The sequence below is a fragment of the Numenius arquata genome, chromosome 17 (assembly GCF_964106895.1).
Source record: "Numenius arquata chromosome 17, bNumArq3.hap1.1, whole genome shotgun sequence".
Classification (NCBI taxonomy): Eukaryota; Metazoa; Chordata; class Aves; order Charadriiformes; family Scolopacidae; genus Numenius; species Numenius arquata.
In genome coordinates this window covers 7,011,331-7,029,074 of record NC_133592.1, presented here as the reverse complement: position 1 = coordinate 7,029,074, position 17,744 = coordinate 7,011,331, and the positions used below count along the sequence as shown (strand labels likewise).

At 50.8% G+C, this 17,744-nt stretch overlaps 2 protein-coding genes across 2 annotated transcripts in view; one reads left to right on the top strand and one right to left on the bottom strand.

Annotated features, from left to right (window-relative positions):
• ACSF2 (acyl-CoA synthetase family member 2) overlaps positions 1-17,744 on the top strand; it is a 37,576-nt gene that overhangs the window by 16,523 nt on the left and 3,309 nt on the right. The window lies entirely within an intron of this gene.
• On the bottom strand, positions 841-8,757 carry CHAD (chondroadherin). Its single transcript, XM_074159951.1, has 4 exons — positions 7,978-8,757; positions 4,243-4,406; positions 3,875-4,020; positions 841-1,835 (listed from the first exon to the last, which is right to left on the bottom strand). Exons 1-3 carry the CDS (start codon positions 8,755-8,757, stop codon positions 3,879-3,881), a joined length of 1,086 nt encoding a protein of 361 aa, XP_074016052.1. The 3' UTR covers positions 841-1,835; positions 3,875-3,878.

The window sequence follows — 17,744 nt, the reverse complement described above, 5'->3', positions numbered from 1 at the left end:
TGTTGGGTTTCTTTCACCATCCTGGACTGCATGTGGATATAAAGCCTTGTTGCATGCTACGTGTTTGAGTCTGAAGGTGGGCACAGCACCATCCTCCCGTGCAGCACCAGGCATTGTGTTGCCAGAAGCGCAGCACGTGTTGGACCACGTGTGCTGCTGCTCCATCGCATGTCCCTGCACCCTTGGTCCGTGCAAGAGCATCAGCATGTCCTGCATGTGGAGGGGGACAGACCACCAGCGAGGGGGGTCAGTGGCACTTCAGGTGACATGTTTTGTAAGCAAGTTTTGTTTTACTTTAAAGGAAATAACTTTGGTGCCACACTGCTTGCAAATGCTGAGGAAGCAGACCGTTGTGATGGATAAACACGTGGGGCTGGGAGCCAGATTAGCCATGTTATTGTTGGCAGACCCGGACTGCACCACCACCAGGGTTTTACGGGGACGACTATGTGCTCTGCTGTGGACCAGGGGAGTCCAGGGCGTCTGTCCTGGAGCCGTCTCAGAGGCGGCCAGGGTTTTTTCCTGGATGTGATGCTCTTAATGCTGAGCTGAAAACAGCAGGGACAGCTCTGGTGCCGTTGCCCAGACTCTGTCAGGTGACAGCTACCTATTTTTATAGTAGACTTGAATTTGGCCTTGCAAAATATTTTCAGACATTACTACAAGTGCCCAGGATGCATTAGGTGTCACATGTTCCTGCTTTGTAGAGAGAGAAATAATAAAACCCTCCCAAACAGTTGCTCTGCCCATAGGTTAAAGAGGATTAAGTCTATATTTGTACCACCGATCTCATGTTACTCCTGATCCCCCAGCCCTCAGACAGACACAGGGAGACTTGTTGAATTCATCTTTGCAGCAAGAGCTTTATACAGAAGATGTACATAAGAAAATATACAATTTGATTTCTATATAGGAGACAGAGGAGTTTTCATCCTCTTAAAGGTCATTTACACTCAGTTACAGAGGAATAAATATACATATATTTATATAACTCTTTAGGATTAAAAAACACAGTTAAGTTGCAACTGTGGTATTGTAATAGCTGTGACAATAAACCACAGTCATCCTGGTGTCCTGCTAGATCCTCTGGAGTACGGGCAGAGGGAAGAGGAGGGGTGCCCATGCCAGGCTGCATGGTGCACACCTTCTCCTCTCCAACGTACATGCATCGTGGTAGACCCAGCAGCGTGGGAGGGAATCCAGTCTTCAGATGGGTCCAGTTTTGGGGTTTCCCAGTACTGCTTCCCTTCAAGGATTTCTGGTCAGCCTAGAGAGATTGCTGCCTTTTGGCATGAAAGGGCAGCTCGGTCTTGGGGCCACTGGTTCTTGGTCATTGCTTCACCTATATTCCCCTCAGCCCTGGCCTGCAGGGATCCCCTCCGTGGGAAGGCAGAGGAGTCTCTTTGCATGGGTGGAGACAAATTTTCCTGATCAAGCAGTTGGGGGAGGGATGCTTCGACCTTCCCGCTTGTTTCCACTCCACTGGAAGGGAAGAGACAGTGACCAACTGGTTGATCGGGGACGGGGGTTATGTTGCCTCTAGGAAAGATGACTGTGTTTTACCGGCAGGATCTAGGTTAGCTTGTTTTAGTATGGTCATGCATAGTTTATTTTTTAAAAATGCCTCTTTTAAAATATATAGATGTCGGGAAAGATTGAAAAGGTGGATTCCATCCTGCGATCAGCAGAGAAGCGGGGATTCGGAGGAGGCTGTAGGTGTTCAGATATATCAGAAATGTTTCCTGACAGATAGGAGAAGCTTAAGGAAGGACTCAGAAGTCAGTAGTTTTCTGATGGTTGAAGTGACCAGTCACCAGGACAGGCCATACTGGAGCCTGCTAGGGGAAAAAAAAAAAAAGAGAGAAGGCCACGTGTTTAATGGGATTTTTCAAGCAGATCAGTAAACTTCCAGCATTTCTCTGTTTACTTTTACGAGTGAATGCAACCCATGCTTGAAGGTGAAGAGTTAGGACTTAAGTAGCCGTTATGAGTTCCCACAGCAGAGGAGATGGATTAGTCCTGTCTCTGACCTCTTCGGCCAACTCACTATGTGACTTTCGAGTGTCTTACCCAAAGCACTTCTGGGCAGTGAGCGTAAGGGAAGAAACTCAAGAGTGAAATTTTCAAGAGCAGTGAATTATTTTAGTGCCCTCGTTCTGGAAATCCAGGGCAGGTAGATTTTTAGAAACTGCCAAGCAGCTTTTCATCTGAAATGTGGTCAGTGACCCAAGTCACTGGTCATCCCTGAAATACAGACCCCCCCCCGCAATAGCTGACATCTGAGAGCTGCCTGAGTCTCAAGAGGTGCACGATGAAGTCAGAGGTACTTCCCATTCCTTAAAATCATGTTGACCACACTGGAGTGGGTTTGTGTGCCTGCATTTTGACTCTAGCCCCTGAAGATACCGAGCTTTGTCTTCTGCAAGACTGGAATAAGTAGTTTTCTATTTCATTAACACTTGTAGACCTGTTTGAGAGCTGGAGGGAAGGTGGTAGAGAAAAAACAGGTATTATTGTCGTGGTTTTCTTACTCTCATCAGGAGTGAACTGGAATTGAGTTCAGACAGGGAGAGAAGAAGGTTAAGAAGGGCCAGACCTGTAAATAAAGTACATTTAAGTATTGTGGTTTAGAAAACTGAAGTTTTTCCGTCCTTAGAGTGGAACTTTACCCGCCCTATATGGAACGACTGGTATTTCCATCTCTAATCCATAAAACCTCTGGCACTGCAGGAGAAATAACCACTTTAGGAAGGCGCAGAGCAGCTGGCATCATCCCTGACGTTTTGGTCATAAATTTACTTTCTCCATCCTGTTATGCATATCCTTAGTGACCAAATGGCCATAGCTGGGCTATGCCTTGTCCTTTCTGTTATGAAAGGGCTCAGTGACAACCCTTGTTCATACAGTGCAGTGAGGGGTCACTGCACTTTACTTAACGAATAAGCAAAGATCCCTTTCCCAAGAGCTTACAAACTTGCAGGCTCATCCAAAGTCCTTTGGAATCCATACAAGCTCCAGACCTATTTCTGGGATGGGGAAAAGTAAAATTCTTGGGATGGAGTGATGACAGTTGTGGCTTTTTTGCTACTCTCTGCGCTGAACTTAATACTCTTGGTAGTTTCCAGTTGTGGAAGGTGTTTGTGTGATAGGTTTTCACAGTTGGTGTTTGGATTGGTAGATGTCAGCAAGTTCATTGCTGAAGGGGAAGTCAGCCCTGTCTCTGAATCACCTTCTGGCCCAGGACGCTTTATTCAAAGAATATTTGCTGTCTCGAACCTTCCTCTTCTGGGACACTCATTTGAAGGCATCAGCCTTTGTTTTTAAATACCCGAGTGTCTTGGATGGGAATTGCAGTGCTGAAAGGCAGGTGCTGGACCAAGAACTGCTCCTTATGAAACACCCCTGTTTTCATATGGGCTGGGCAGCCTGAGGCCAGATTTCCCAGCCATGTCCTGCCCTGCATTTCAAACCAGACTCAGAGGGACCTTTACTAGGGCAAAAGGCATCTCCAATCGGTTAGAAAAGTGAAGTGTGTGTGATCCCAGCTCTGGGTAAGAGTGGGCTAAATCCACCCTTGTTTTGACACTTAATTACATGTTTTACCCTTACTTGCTGCCCCAGGCCTGTCTTTAGCCCCAATTTTGTTTTACAGGGTTGGCTCCATCCCTGTTGCTCCAGGCAGATTCTCTGCTCTGGGAGACCATACAGCCCGGTACTGTCAGAAGATGGAGCAGCTCTGAGCAGAGGCATTGGTGGGTGAATGGATGAGCTGTTTTGAGCCAACCCTAGTGTCACTGAAGTCAGAGATAAAGTCCCCATAACATTGGTGGCATCAGGGTTTGCTGTAGGTCTGAATAAAAGTGAACCACCTTACGTGTTTAATGGCGGCTTCCCTTCTTGGACCTCTTGGTGGGGAGCTTGCAGGTGCGGAGCGCTGGGGTGTCTCTGATGGACTGTCCCCGGTACTGCATGGGTGTGGAGCAGGTCTCCTCAGCACGGGTGCGATTGCCCTTCAGCCACCTGGGGCACGGGGAGAAGGAAGATGAAGAGTTTACAAGAGGTATGAACCATTGTGGACAGCACTCATACCGTGAAGGGAGAGGGCACGCTGAGGAGAGAGGTGCTGAGCATCCGTGCAGCCTTCAACAGCCTGGCACAGCTTGCGGGGGGGACACCTCCCTCAGGGGACCCCCAAGGAGACCCCAGGGAACGCGGGGAGGGAAGGGGTGCGTGGTGCCATACTTGCGCAGATGTGCTAGCTGGCAGTTGCAGTGCCAGGCGTTTCGGGAGAGCGTCAGAGTCTCCATTTTGTCGAAGGGGAAGTTGCGGGGAAGCTGGGTGAGCCGGTTGTTCTCCAGGTGAGCGGTCTTCAGCCCAGTCACGCTGGCAAATGCATTATCTGCAAACTGAAGGACAAAGGTTTATGGTAGGAACACTGAGTTAGGGAAGGGGAGTCCAAAACCTGAGTGCCTCTGTTTGAGACTTTAAGTGGTGTAAGCACGGAGGGAGCAAGAGAAGGAGTGGTGGCAGGGGGTCCTGCCTTGGTGGAAGCCCTGGATGCCTCAGAGAGGTATCAGGATGGTGGGCTCATGGGTGATGGTGTTTCCTGCTTGAAGAGAGCTATGTCCCAAATCCATGTGGGATTGTCTATGCAGCCACATCCCTAAATAAAGTCAAGTCTGGCAGACCCCTTTATTTTTGAGCCATACTTCTCCATTCTAAATGAAGATATTTTCTGGGTGTATTCCTTTCCAAGGCTGGAAATCCTCCCAGCTCCTGTTGCCTTGCCTGTCCTGGAATGGCTGAAGGAGGGAGTGTTTGTGGCGTCTGAAGAGGCTGTAGACTTTGGCAGTGCCCGGGGGCTCTGAGTGGAAAGTTACACTTGGCATCTGAGCAGTATAGAAATAGAGGCAGGTTTCCAGTACCTCAAACTCCTCCGTTTTTTTTCTCATTTCCAGTGGGTTGCTTGCAAGGGATGCTGCCCGATTTGTCTCTTAACAGGCAGGCTTTAAGGAAGGACCTCCCTTAAAAGCTGCCAAAGAGAGGAGAGGTGCTGTAGACCCAGCTCTGCAGCCCCCTCCTCTCTTCCCTGAGGTCTCATCTCTGGGTTTCCTCAGCCCACAGTTACTCAGGTTGGAAAGTTTCTTCTTCAAAGCAAACCCCTCAACACAGACTTTCTTGGGGGTGATGAATTGGAGAGGGGTTCACTGATAAAGCAGAAAGCTCCTCTTGACTATGAAGAACTGTTTCTCCCCCTTCTCAAAGCAGGGGAAAGCTTTATTTAAAGGGTGGAGAAGAGACTTACTAGGTCTACCAGAACCCCCTACTCAAGGACCTGTACTCCCATTTTTGAATGGGAGAAGCTTGCACTTCAGACGGGACCATCAGTGTGTATTCAAGCTCTCTAATCTGAAAAGCGTGACAGAGGATATGTGCTATTTTAAGCTCTGAACTTTTGTCATCTTCCAAATTAAGCAATGTTGGATAGGATTAGAGCTTAGCTAGGAGACTCCCAGCATACTGTAGCTGTTGGACAGTCAGCGGTGCTGGCCTCTGTGGTCCAAAACCAAGCTGACCTTGGTAGGTTTTACTGTGCTGATAGTGGAGCTGCTCAGAGAGATGCTGGCACGCTGTGCAGCGGGGCGGTAGCCTGGCCACGTTCTGGTTTGGACAGTGGTGTTCTGTCTCAGCTGCTCATTCCTCTCCCAGCCCCACGAGAAGAGTTTGCATCTGCTGGTAGCAGCTGCTGCACTGCCTGCCAGAGCATGCGTTTGTAAAGAAAATTGGTGTTTTCTCCCTTATTTAGATGGAGGATTGCTGCTGTAATTTATTTTGCAATAAATATGTAGATAGGGGTGTATGCAAAGTTTCCAGGATCTGCGTTGCCTGGTTTCTTGTTGACGTATGTGGTGGGTCCTGGCTCCTGTGACACAGCCCTGCGGGTGACTGGTGGGGGTCCGTGATGCTGGTGGGGAAAGGGGAGCTCTGAGCTGGAGATGCAGAGCAGCCCGAGGGCTCTCCTCCTGCTCAAGTGCAGTACAGGCTGGGAGAGCTTCGTGTGGAAGGGTTTTTGCGCTTGATCAGCTCTAAAATCTTGCAGCCGTGCAGGGAACAGCTAAGGACAGTGTTTTTGTGAAGGAGAATGAGCTGCAGTCAAGATGCCAGCGACATTTAAAACATTTGGTAGTGATTTCCTAGGTCATGAGGCCTCTGTGATTAGATGTCTCCTAGCAGTGCAAAGTTCACGTATGGGCTGTTCGGATAGGAGGCCTTTGAGGATTTGAAGAGAAACCTCTGAGCTGGGATGGGAGCTTTGTTTTCCTGAAAAAGAACGCAAGCCCTAAAGCTGCAGAAGCCACCCCGGTTAGTGCTGATACCGTAAACTGGTGTCTTACTGGGCTGCTGGGGAGGTAAGGAGGCATCTGGCTGCAGAAGAACCTTTAAAAGTCCTGTCCACAGGTGATCACTGAAAAGAAGAAAGTCTTTGTTGCTGGCTAGAATTGTTAACCTTTGCTTTTTGGCCAATCCAAGGACACTTATTCCTTGGAGTGCCATCATGGGTTAGTCTAATTTCTTCAGCATATAATGTGGGACTCTAATGTCTTTACAGCTCGTACAATATTAAGCTGTAATTTTTGACTTGCACTTGAAACTGAGTCTACAAAAGTGCCGTGACGGCATGTCTAAGGTCTTGCTTAGAGTCAGTAGATTGTTTCCAAGTGCTGAATTTGCTTTCTCCCATCCTGGAGAGGTTCATGCTGAGAGAGAACAAGGGCTCAAATACTGTCTGGGTGCTACTGAAATGTTTTGGGTAGTGTTGTTCTCCACCTGGGCAAGCTGTAATTCCAGTTTTTGAGCATTTTGGGATGCTATGAAAACTTCACAGCTCTGGTGTGCTCTATTCGTGGCAGCTTTCAGGTGACCTGCTCCTCCTCCCTGTGAAGCCCTCTGATTTGCTCTTTGTTGCTAAGAAATTCTCTTTTTCATTGCGTCTTCCCACATGTGGTGGGTGTTGCTTTGCCATGAAGGTCCAAGCCTGCCCTTTGTCTTTGGGCTTCCTGGTAAAGCATCATCCTGGGGAAAACTACTCTGCTCCACCTGCAGCATCCTCCCTTTCCAGCCACGTGGGGTGCACCTAGGACATCAGGATGCCGCTGCTTGTTTCTGCTCTTGCACTGCCTGGCATTGCAGAGGTCCTAATGCAAGTGATTCCCTGATGGTGATGCTCCTGCCTGTGCATCATGCTTTCTCGCAGAAGAAGGGGCTTGTTTTGCCACTCGGGATACCTGAATGTCCCTCCTCCTCTCCAGTGGGAACAGGGCCTCTTTGTAAGATGCTGCGAGAGTTCCTTTTGAGAGAACATCAATAAACAAACCTTTCTTTATAACGTGTAAAGTTGGAAGGCGTGGGGGGAGGTGAAGGTCCGTATGCCTACCTGTCTCCAAGGCGTGGGTAAGAAATTGCTGCTCTTCATAGCCACTCCCAAGGAGTCTCCCCCTCCCAACCTACAAGAGGTACCTGGGCTGAACGAAGGAGGCAGAGCAGTTCAGCTTTGCAAGGTGGCACTGCCCTCCAGTCCCTTGAGGGAGGCAGGCACTGGCTTCTCATCCCACACCTTGTGTCTGGGATGATGGAAGGTCGCAAATTGTCCTGGAGCACCCCAAACGCCTTTCTCAATGACTGGTGTCACCTCCAGCTTCGGGGGAGGGGGGTTGGGTAATGCACTGCCTTTCCAGGGAGTTTGGTCAGCTCCAGATAATTTAGGTTTTCATTAAATAACAGAAGGGTGGAGTGCTCTCTCTCATCCCTTTTTTGGGCCATGGGCTGTTATCAGCTGGTCAGTGTCTTGCTGTCTGCAGAGCTACATCTCCCCTCTCCTCTGCAAGGGAGGGACAGCAAACCAAGGGCTTTGTAAAGGAAAAGAAAATCAAACTCTGTGTTTCTTATCTGGAATAAATGGAAAGGAAAAGGACTCACCTTCTTCAGCTTCATGTTGTCCAGGTGGAGTGTCTGCAGGTATCGCCCGAAGGACTGGAAGGCATTGTCAGGGATGACCTCGATTGGGTTATGAGAAAGCTTCAGTTCCTCCAGCACTCTCAGCTTACTCATTGCATTCACGGGGTAGCTGCTCAGCTGGTTCTTGTCCAGGTGGAGGACAGCAAGGTTTTCTACGTCCTCCAGGGCCCCAGGCAGGAGGTTGGTGAGGGAGTTGTCAGAGAGGAAGAGCCAGCGCAGGTCTTTAGCCCCATCGAAGACGCCTGGTTTCAGCTCCCGGATTTTATTGCTGCCTAAGTGCAGGATGAAGAGGTTGACAAGAGGGGAGAGGAGACCTTTGGGCAGGTCTGGGATCTTGTTCTTGTCCAGGTATAGGTAGGTGAGATCAGACAGGTCATCGAAGGCTCCTGGCTTTATGACACTGATCTGATTGTCAGTGAGGTAGAGGTAGACCAGGCTCTTGAGCCCCCGGAAGGCTCCGGTTGAGATCTCCTTGATCCGTGAGCTCTGGAGGTGCAGGGACACCAGCTTTTTCAAGTCGCGGAAGCCGTTGGTCGGCAGGACGGGGAAGTTGTTCTTCTGCAGGTTGAGAAGCCGCGTTTGTTCAGGCACCTTGGGGATCTTCTTCAACCCTGCATTGTCACAGATGACGTGCTGCAGGTCTCCACCGTGGCAGTGGCAGCTCGGGGGACATGCCTGCACGATGGAGGCAAGACATGCCAGTAGGCTGAGGACACCGAGGAAGAAGCCTGACCGACTCATGGTCAGATCTGGAATTAGTGTGGTGGGAAGAGAAGCAGGAGGAGGAGGAGGAGGAGGAGGGAGATGGGTGGGAGAGAGAGAGTAACTGGGTTTGCAGCATGCTGAACACAGCCCTATTTATAATGTTATTAAAAAGCAAAATCCCTTCCCACAAACCGCAGGCAGCAGCCAGTTGGAAGCAACTGGCTTTGGGAACTTACTGTGAGCTTAACCCCTTGGCACCAGGCAGCGGAGTGTCCGTGGTCCTGCCTGGCCCCGCTGCCGAGGCGGCTCTGCAGAGGTAGTTTTCCTCTCTGCAACAGGGAGGCAAATGGTCAGGCAGAACAAACGTAGAACCTGCTCTGTGGGGAACCTCTCTGGTCCCTGCTGAGCCGAGCGGGGCCCGGGTTCATCACTGGGGGGAAAAACAAACTGGTGTGCTCCACAGCCACCTCGTGCTGAAGCTTTCAGCAGGCTCCTGGGCTGTATTTGGCCTCAGCTGGTTTGGGGAGAAGCACCTTGTCCTGTTATCACAGAGGAAAGTTTTGGGGGGTCTTGTCTTGCTGATTTCAAAGAAGTTTGTCTGAGCAGGGATGGGAGAAGATGGGAGCGATACAGTCATGCCAATGGCCTGCAGCACTGTAGTCGGTCTTGCAATGAAAAAGTTTGCTTGGAGACTTCCAGACCTAGACTGCACTTAGGGGTTGGCCGAGAAAGGGAGAGCAAAGACAATCTCAATTTCTGCCATGTCTTTCCTACGAGCAGTGGAGCTTGATACATCCAGAGCCGGTCACGGTCAGGAGACCTGTGTGAGGGGTTTTTCTCAGCACGAGGCACTGTGGAGCAATGGCTGTTGCCTCCCAGCAAGGAATGGGGCAGTGGCAGAGCCTGTGGGGAAGCAGTGGGGCATGGGTGGTGGGTGTGAAATGCCAGAGAGTGGTGCCCTGCTGCGTGCCCAGCTCGGATGAGGTGGATGGCAACGCCTGTAGCTCTTGAGATGAAGCTGTGGACAGGGAAAGGCCTGGGATGGTGAGGTAGCAGAGCAAGGAAATCACTGCTAGAGCTGGGATTAGGGTCTGCCTTGGCTCCTGTCTTGGGGTAGCAGTGGCAGAGGTGAGTTAACACCACAGGGGATGTCCTTTGCTCTCCCAATAGAGAAGGCAAAGCAGTTAAAAGCCCCAGCGTCTGCTTCTGTGAGTGTGAAGAGAGAGATCCAGGGGTTGTGGGGTGGGGTTTGGAAGTGGAACATTTTGAACTGATTTCCAGCCAGTTCCTGGCTGCAGCAAACAGCTGAGAGCCGAGCACATAACTGTGAGCTTGTTGAGATTTCTGCTCTTGAGGCTGGCTGCAGAGCCCCAGCGGAGCTTTTGCAGAGGCGAGACAGGCTCAAGAAAGGGAGGAAATCCAAGGGCTGACTTAGGACACAGACTGGCTTATTCACCGAGATTTCTGGGTTTTTCCATTGTTGCGATGAGGAATGAGCCAGCATCGCCGAGCATGCTCCGGACAGTGTTATGCAAACCGCCTGGCAGCCCCCGCTCTGGTCAGCAGCTGTCAATCTCAATGGTGTTTCTATTTGCGTGACTAATTTAGGGGAGAAAAAGGGTTTCTGGGGTGTGAATGTGGGTTCTGGTGAGCCTGTGGGGCAGATGGGGTTGGCCAAATGATGATGTAATGTGGGACCTTGGTACAAACCGGGCCATGTCAAGCTTCCGATGTTTGTCAGCCCCGAGGTACAACACCTCGCCACTCGGCTCTGTACCAAGTACTTCTCCTGCCTCTTCTCCTCAGAGATGCTTGGACCGTAGGAGCTCCAGGCTCCGGCTGGAGGGACCTCCTGCAGGACTCTCTACTGTAGTTACTGTAGGATTTAAAACTCTCTGATCAAAACAATGGTATTTTTGCTTCTGCCCGATTCAGTAGGCACTGCAATGGTCATGCACATGCTTTGATCTCTGGAGAAGCTCTGTGAGTGTCTTTGTCAGGACCTTTGAGATAGTGGAAGAGGAGATGGACAGAAGAACTCTCTGTGCTTTCCCCCATTTGCTTCTCCAGGTTGATCAGGACTGAGAGTGCCCCTTATGTGTGTGCTGCTTGTAAAGCTCAGACAGGGAGCTGGGTGAATGATTGGAAAAGAAAAAAACTTCACCTCTAAAGCATCATCTTCTGTCCACTGGTTGATTTTCTTCCTCTAAGCAGGTTCCAACCACATTAGTCTTACTTGTAGTCATTTGATGAACAATTCCTGCAGTTAACGTACCAGTTATACTGGGTGAGATTTTGAATCCAGCCTGTTTCTGCTGGACACTGAAGCTAGGCAGCTATCTGTGCTCCCTCCCTGAATGCAGCTGATGTCTGATACTTGGTTTTCCCATCCCCTTGCAAAAAACACCAGCTTACCGCTTCTGCGGAGATTTCTGCCAGTGTGGGTCAGACTGGAGCAAAAAAGCTGGTGAGGGCCTTACAAACTCCATCCATAAATACATCCCACCCATGTGTATTTCTGGAACAAGACCCTTTTCAGAGGTTAAACTGCCCAAACCTCAAACCATCTTCTCATCTTTCTTCCTCTGAGGATAAATTTCCCCTTCCTCTACCCTTTATCTCTTTGCTGCCTGAGACTGCAGATTTTTGGGGATGGGGACACTCTGTCCTTGCAGGGATGTGTGTACTGTGGCTGTGGACACAAGTAAGACCCATAGCTTCCTCGTGAAGATGCCGTGATGTAGCTGCCACGGCGCTGGTGCAACGTGGGAAGGTGTCCCTACCCTGAGGGCTCCCCACCACCTCAGAGCCTGCAGCAGAGGTTAGGGGGATGCCGGGTTATTTTTGGTCCCGCAGTGGGGTGGCAGTAGGGCAGTGCTACTGGGGAAAAGGTGTCTGCTTCTCAGCTCCATTTCTCCAGGCACAAATGTTGAATAAAAGGAAGTTCTTTCCCCTAATGTTTTTTGACTTCTGTGCCTCGGTGAGCACATTCCTGTGGCGGGAGCTGGTTGGCATCTGCCATGGCTGGCACCTCGCCCCTGGGCTCCCGGCTGTTTGTGTTTTGAGCTGCTCGCTGGCGGGGTCTGCTCTTCCTACACCGGGTTTTGCAGACCTCGACTGGCCAGCAGTCCTCAAAAGCTTGACTGGGTCCTGCTCGTGGGTGGCTCGCAGTCTGGCGGTGACAATGGCAGCAGTGTCGGTGTTCCCTCTGCCACGGTGGGATACCACAGTAAGTTGGGTCCTGTCCAGCCCCCTGCCTCGCAGGTCCCCTGGGACTGGGGCTGCTAGGACATCGCAGAAGAGGCAGGATTATCCTACCATCCTCTCTTTCTTAATTGATTAACAGTTCTGCAAACATTCCCTGTGCCTGGTAATTTAGCTGCTGGACTCCCCTCCTCTCCTTCTTGGAGGCATTGTGGGCTCAGCAAATAAATACAGTTTTTTGAAACAGTATAAATATAGATTTGGGGTGTTTCTTTGGTGCTGCAGGTCAGAGCTGTTTTGATACAACATTAAACATGGAAAAGACCATCTCCAATCTTTATTTTTGTTAGTATTGACAATTCTGGCCTATCAAGACAGCTGCACGTGCAGTACTCCACGTTAAAATATTCCATTGCTCCCTTAAACCTGATTCTGTAGCTTTTAAGGGGTTCCAGATCTGGTTTTGTATGTCAGGGCACATAGCAATCACATTCTTGAAGTGGCACAAGTGTAACTGGCCTTGAGGTCCAAGCTGGAGGCGAGGGCTTGGGCAGCTTGGGGGGTGCCCCAGGGTGTGTGTCTGTCCCCATTCACAGCCCACAGAGCACCAGCCCTCACGGATCTGAGTCCCTGGGACTGGGTGCTGGGCAGGGAGCAGGGTAGGAGAAGGTGCAAGCTCTGCAGTGTCCCAGGGAGGTTGTCCTAGGTGTGGAGCACCCTCCAGGCAGTGTTTGAGGAGCCCTGGTGAGTAGGCATGGGGAGCTGCAGAAGGTCTCCAGGGTCCCCCCTCTTTCAGGCAGTACCTGAGAAATCACTGGCTTTTGATGATGTGGAAGTATCCCATCAAATGACAATGGCCTCTGGGGCTGTGCGTTCAGACCCGAGTTATCGTTTCTATTTGACGTGCTTGAAGGGTACCCTTCGCTGTTGTGTGAGGGCCCAGGCTGCTTGTTTAGCTGGAGGAGGTGGGTGTTGGGTGCACCTCCTTCCTTCTGATGGTTTTCTTCCACTGTAGCATGGCCTCCACCCGTTGATACGTTTCCAGTTTGGCTCCCCATTGGTGTCCACACACCCTTGCCTTCTGTCTGATCCCAGCAGCTGCTGAATGATGCTCTTGGCCTCTCCCCTGAAGTTCACCCAGCCCTTACTGCCTCTCCCCAGCCCTGCCATGTCCACCCTGCAAGGCACTGGGCACCCCCCAGCAGCCCACTGCTCTGCCTGGGGCTGCTGTCCTCTCTGCAGCTCTTGCAGGCTCTGAAGAGGAATGGAGCTTTCTTCCCTTGCAGGACACAACTGACCCATGCAAGACTTTTGACTTTCCCAAATAGCTCCCCAGCCAGGAGTCCCCCCTGTTCTCAAAATAGAAAGTTGGCTCCACATGGTGACAACTTCCCTGCTTGTCCTTGGCCAAAATGAGACCTCACCATCCCATCTCACCTCATTTTGGAGAGGACCTGATGAGTAGGTGGTTTCAGTAGCTGTAGAAGCTATGAGAAAGTGTGGTGAGAACATTTAAAATGCAGCATGGAAGCAACAAGATCCTGGACTTCCAACCATGTCTTCGGTGGGAGCTGAGCTCTGCAAATCCATGGGGGTGTTACCTTTGCCCATAGGTTTTTGCCAAGTTTCCTTCTTCAGCAGCTTTGAGCATTCAGATACACCCAAGCCAGTGGTTTTCTACCTTTGCAAGACACTGTCTCTGCAGATTTCCTCTCACTTTTTCCTTTTAATTGCACTTTTACTAAATGTGTTGGGACCCAGTGCCAGGGAGGATGGAGTTAATTACACAGCAAAGACCTTTTATCAAGCTGCGGATAAACCAGCAAGTAACTGCACATGCCTTCGCTGGTTGCCACTGGGCAGTGCTTCTGACATGCTGGCAGGACTGGAGAAATACTTGCAAGCCTCAAGACTTCTGCTCAGCCTGAAAAGAAGAGAGGCAGCTTTAACTCCGGACCGTGAGGAGCAGCTTGTCCTGACTGTACAATAACAGGAGGTTAATTCTCAGCGGCAGCCTTCTGGCCCGGGCCAGCTGGGTTGCCATTTTTGCAGTGGTCTCCTCCTGAGGCAAAGCCATCCCGTGCTACGACACAAAGACGGTGCTTTGGGCACCTGATATTTTTGGGAACTTTTTAAAGCCCCATCCAAACTGGGACTGTCTGGCAGCTCTCCGGGTGGGGAGAAATGCCAACAGGGTGGCCACCCTTGGAGGTTTGTCCTACAAGACCTGCTTGTTTGCGTCCTGATGTTTTTGACACAAAGATGGTACTGTTGCTGGGGAAGGAAATTAAATCTCGGTGTGACATAGGCTGGACATGATCAGAAGTTGGTTTTTTTGCAGCAGCAAAGTTGACCTGAAGGTTCAGGAATATTCCAATACAATTTGGGATAGCAGGACAGCTCCAAATCAAGGAGACGCGTGTCCCCAGAGGACAGCAAAACTCAGGATGATGTTGGTAGAGAGCAGCTGAATGAGGGAGGTTCATTGCTCAGTTGAGAACCATTTGGAGCTGGCTGTGAACGGAAGGGCTGGGGTTGACTTTGGAGATATCTGGCACAGGCAACACACTCAGCAGTGAGTTTAGGAATAATTAGATCCATCCGGCATGTTACACTGAGAGGGGTTCAAAGGGCCTCTTAGAGGTCCCTTAGCACATCTCTTGGGTTGCCAGTCTGCTTTCTGTTGTTCATTACGCCCTCTTTGAAGTCTGAAAATCCCTATTATTTCATGGTCAATTTACTGCTTTTTTCCGAGGCCAATATTGTCTTCAGCGAAGCTCAATTTCTGTAGGTTTTAGTTTGGTGGTTCAAGCCCTGCCATCATCCTCCAGCGTGGCATAACCAGAGGGTGGTGACAAGGGACGTGAAGAACCTCCCTGAGCATCGTTCAGGTCCAGGATGGGGTTTTCTCCAAGAATCTCGTGCCCTCCTGCAGCCCTGACCTTCTGCTCCAGTCTCACCCAGTGTAACCCTGCTTGGGGTACTGGTGATCCTGAAGCCAGCCTTTTCATCGCAGCCTTTCAGCAGCAGCTGAACACGGAGGGAAGTGGGTGTTTTTATTGCTGTTGAATGCTGGGGAAAACCGAGGAGCAGAGAGCTGATGTGACTCGTTCCAAGTTACGCAGTAAATAAGCGGCATGGTTGGGAAAAACCCAGGGTCTTCAGAGTCCCCACTGTCCCCACCAGATCAGTCTGACTCCCCAATGTTTACTAAAGACACTGGAGTCTGATTGTTTTTACTTTATTTTTAATTTTTAGACGCTTCCTTCTTCAGGCTGTTTTGCCTGTTCCGCAGTGGCCAGTGTTTAAACAGTGCTAGCAGGAAATGTTTTTGAGTTGCGCTTTAAAAAACACAGTTCTGCTAAGATGTTCTTTTTATTCCCATTTTAGACAGAGGCTTAGGATTCACAAAGAATGAATCTCTTGTCGGTAGGAGTGAGTTAGGCGGCAGTTTGTTTTGGAGTTGTCCTTGTCACTGCTGGGTGTTGGGGGGGTCACTTGTGGTCCTCGCAGTAAAAAAAGGCTTTACAGTCAATTATATTCTGTACTCTTGTACCTCCTCTCAAAGCCAAGGGTCCGAGCTGGACTCCTTGCCTCTGAAAAGCTTTGCTTTGACACAAGATGTAGCTCCAGTGGAAATTATGGACCTGATGCAGAAATTATTGGGTGAGGTTTTCTGGACTGAATTGTACCAGATGACAAGGCTTAGATGATGCTAAGTGTCCCTTTGGGTTTTTAAAGCTATGAATCTTCGTGGATATCTCCAAGCTTAAATTGGTATATGGGGTTTTGTGCAAGTGTCGATTCGTGCATCACAAGCCGCAGTGGGGCTGGGACGATGGAGCTGTTGAAGGATGCTCCATGGATCAGAGGAGGGTCGGGAAAGGACAGCAGCGCTGGCACGAGGGCTCGCTCCGGCCACTGCCTCAGTCCCAGGCATGCAGGTGCGGAAAACACTATCCCAGGAGAGAAACACTACCTGGGAAAGGTCGGGAGCAACACCCTGGTGTCTGGCTGCGGAGAGCGATACGGGCAGGCTGGGAGGGGAAGGCAGCCATCAGACAGCAGACCGAAGGCTGGAGGCTCAGACCCGCGTTGCTTTCTGGGCCGAGTCGGGAAGCCCGTTACTGAGGGTGTGAGGGTGTTTATGGGGACAAGCCGCCGGCCAAGGCACGGACAGCCGGTGCTTGGGGTACACGGCACGCTGCCAGGCATCTAGAGGAGCCTGGTGAGCCGCGGCACCCGCAGCATCGTCCTGCCAGGGAGCTGCCTGCTGCTGTGTCCAATTAAACTGCTGGAGTGACCCAGAGAGGCAGAAAGGGTTGACTCAGGGCTTGGCTGGGATCCTGGGACCAACATGGCAATTCATCCAGCAGAGTAAAACAAAAAAACAAAGGCGCTGGGACTTTTAATAAGTGTTTAAGATCTTGGATTTGTGTCTCGTCAGTCATTTGATCCAACCACAGGACTCGTATTAGTGGGTGGGAGAGAAATCCTGCCTGAGCATTAGATGCTGTAGGTTTCCACCCCGGCTGGGAAGCTATCATTGCGTCTGGTAGGAGAAGCCTATTTACAGTCGCTCCCTGTGGGATGCCAGGCTCCTAGCAGAGCAGTTTGCACCAGATGGTCCCCGCAGCATCCTGGAGACGATCTCCTCCACATGCCTGGCTAAGAGGAGGCTCTTGCAAATCTCCAGCTTGGATTCACGCTGACCCCGGTGCAGTCAAACAAGAGCATCAGCTGTTACGACAGACTGTGCCCAATGTGAGATCCTTCAGGAGCCCCGAGCAGCAGAAAGCGCCAAGTGCTCCCGCCAGTATTACATATAGCTCATTCAGGAGACGTGCACGTTTTTTCAGGATGCCTCATCAGAGTCCTTTGCAACGTCCCTCATTAATTTTGGGCGCAGTGCTTGGAGTTTGCTGAGCACCGTGCAGAGGCCCTGACCGTGCAGCCAGCGGTGGAGTCCGCTCTCTAAAGGCACGACCCAGGTCTGGGTGCCAAGGTCGTAGGAAGATGGTCGGGCCCTGTTGCGATTCGGTGCGTCAGAGCTGCTCATGTGTCAGTCTGAAGATCATAGAATCATAGAATGGTTAGAATTGGAAGGGACCTTAAAAATGCAGAGGAGAAAGGAGCAAACAGCATCAGCCCTTTCCCAGCTGTGCTCTGCCAGCAAAGCAGCCATCAGTGACACTAATGGGTGGGAGAGAAGCCCTTCCTGATGACACACAACATGGTTCGGCATGTCCCACCACTGAAATGCAGCTCCCAAGATCTGGAGGTGAAACAGCAATTTCAGCAATGGTGCTGTTGGTGCAGCTCAGAGCTGCCCAGAGCAGCTCCTGCCCAGCTCCTGCTGTCTCGGCAGGCCACTGCGTTGGGCATAAAGGACTGGAATTTTCCTCCGAGAAGTGACCTTCAGCTGAGGTGACTCAGAGCCTGCCGTTGGGATTAGCGGTGAGGGAGGTTTAGCAGCGAGAAGCTTTTGTCCTGCTGTGGGGCTTTCGGTCTGTAAGTGCAGCTGCGACGAGCGTTGTGCAGCCTCGTGATGCCTTTACGAGGGTTACAGGAGCTGATGTCTGCACAAAAGGATCAGGAGCGAGCAGCCGTGCTGCGGGACACGTGGTCTCCCACAGGAGCCCACTGCTGGCTCCAGGGTTTTTCCCAAGCAATGTCCGATGTGCTCTGAGCTGTAGAAGGTGAACTCAACACCTTGAGTAGATGGCTGCAAGGGTACCAAGGCAAGATCAGTGTCTGGCAGAAATGGTCGGGAGCCAACAGGACAGGGCTTGGAGAGAAATAGGTTAAAAAAGAGGAGG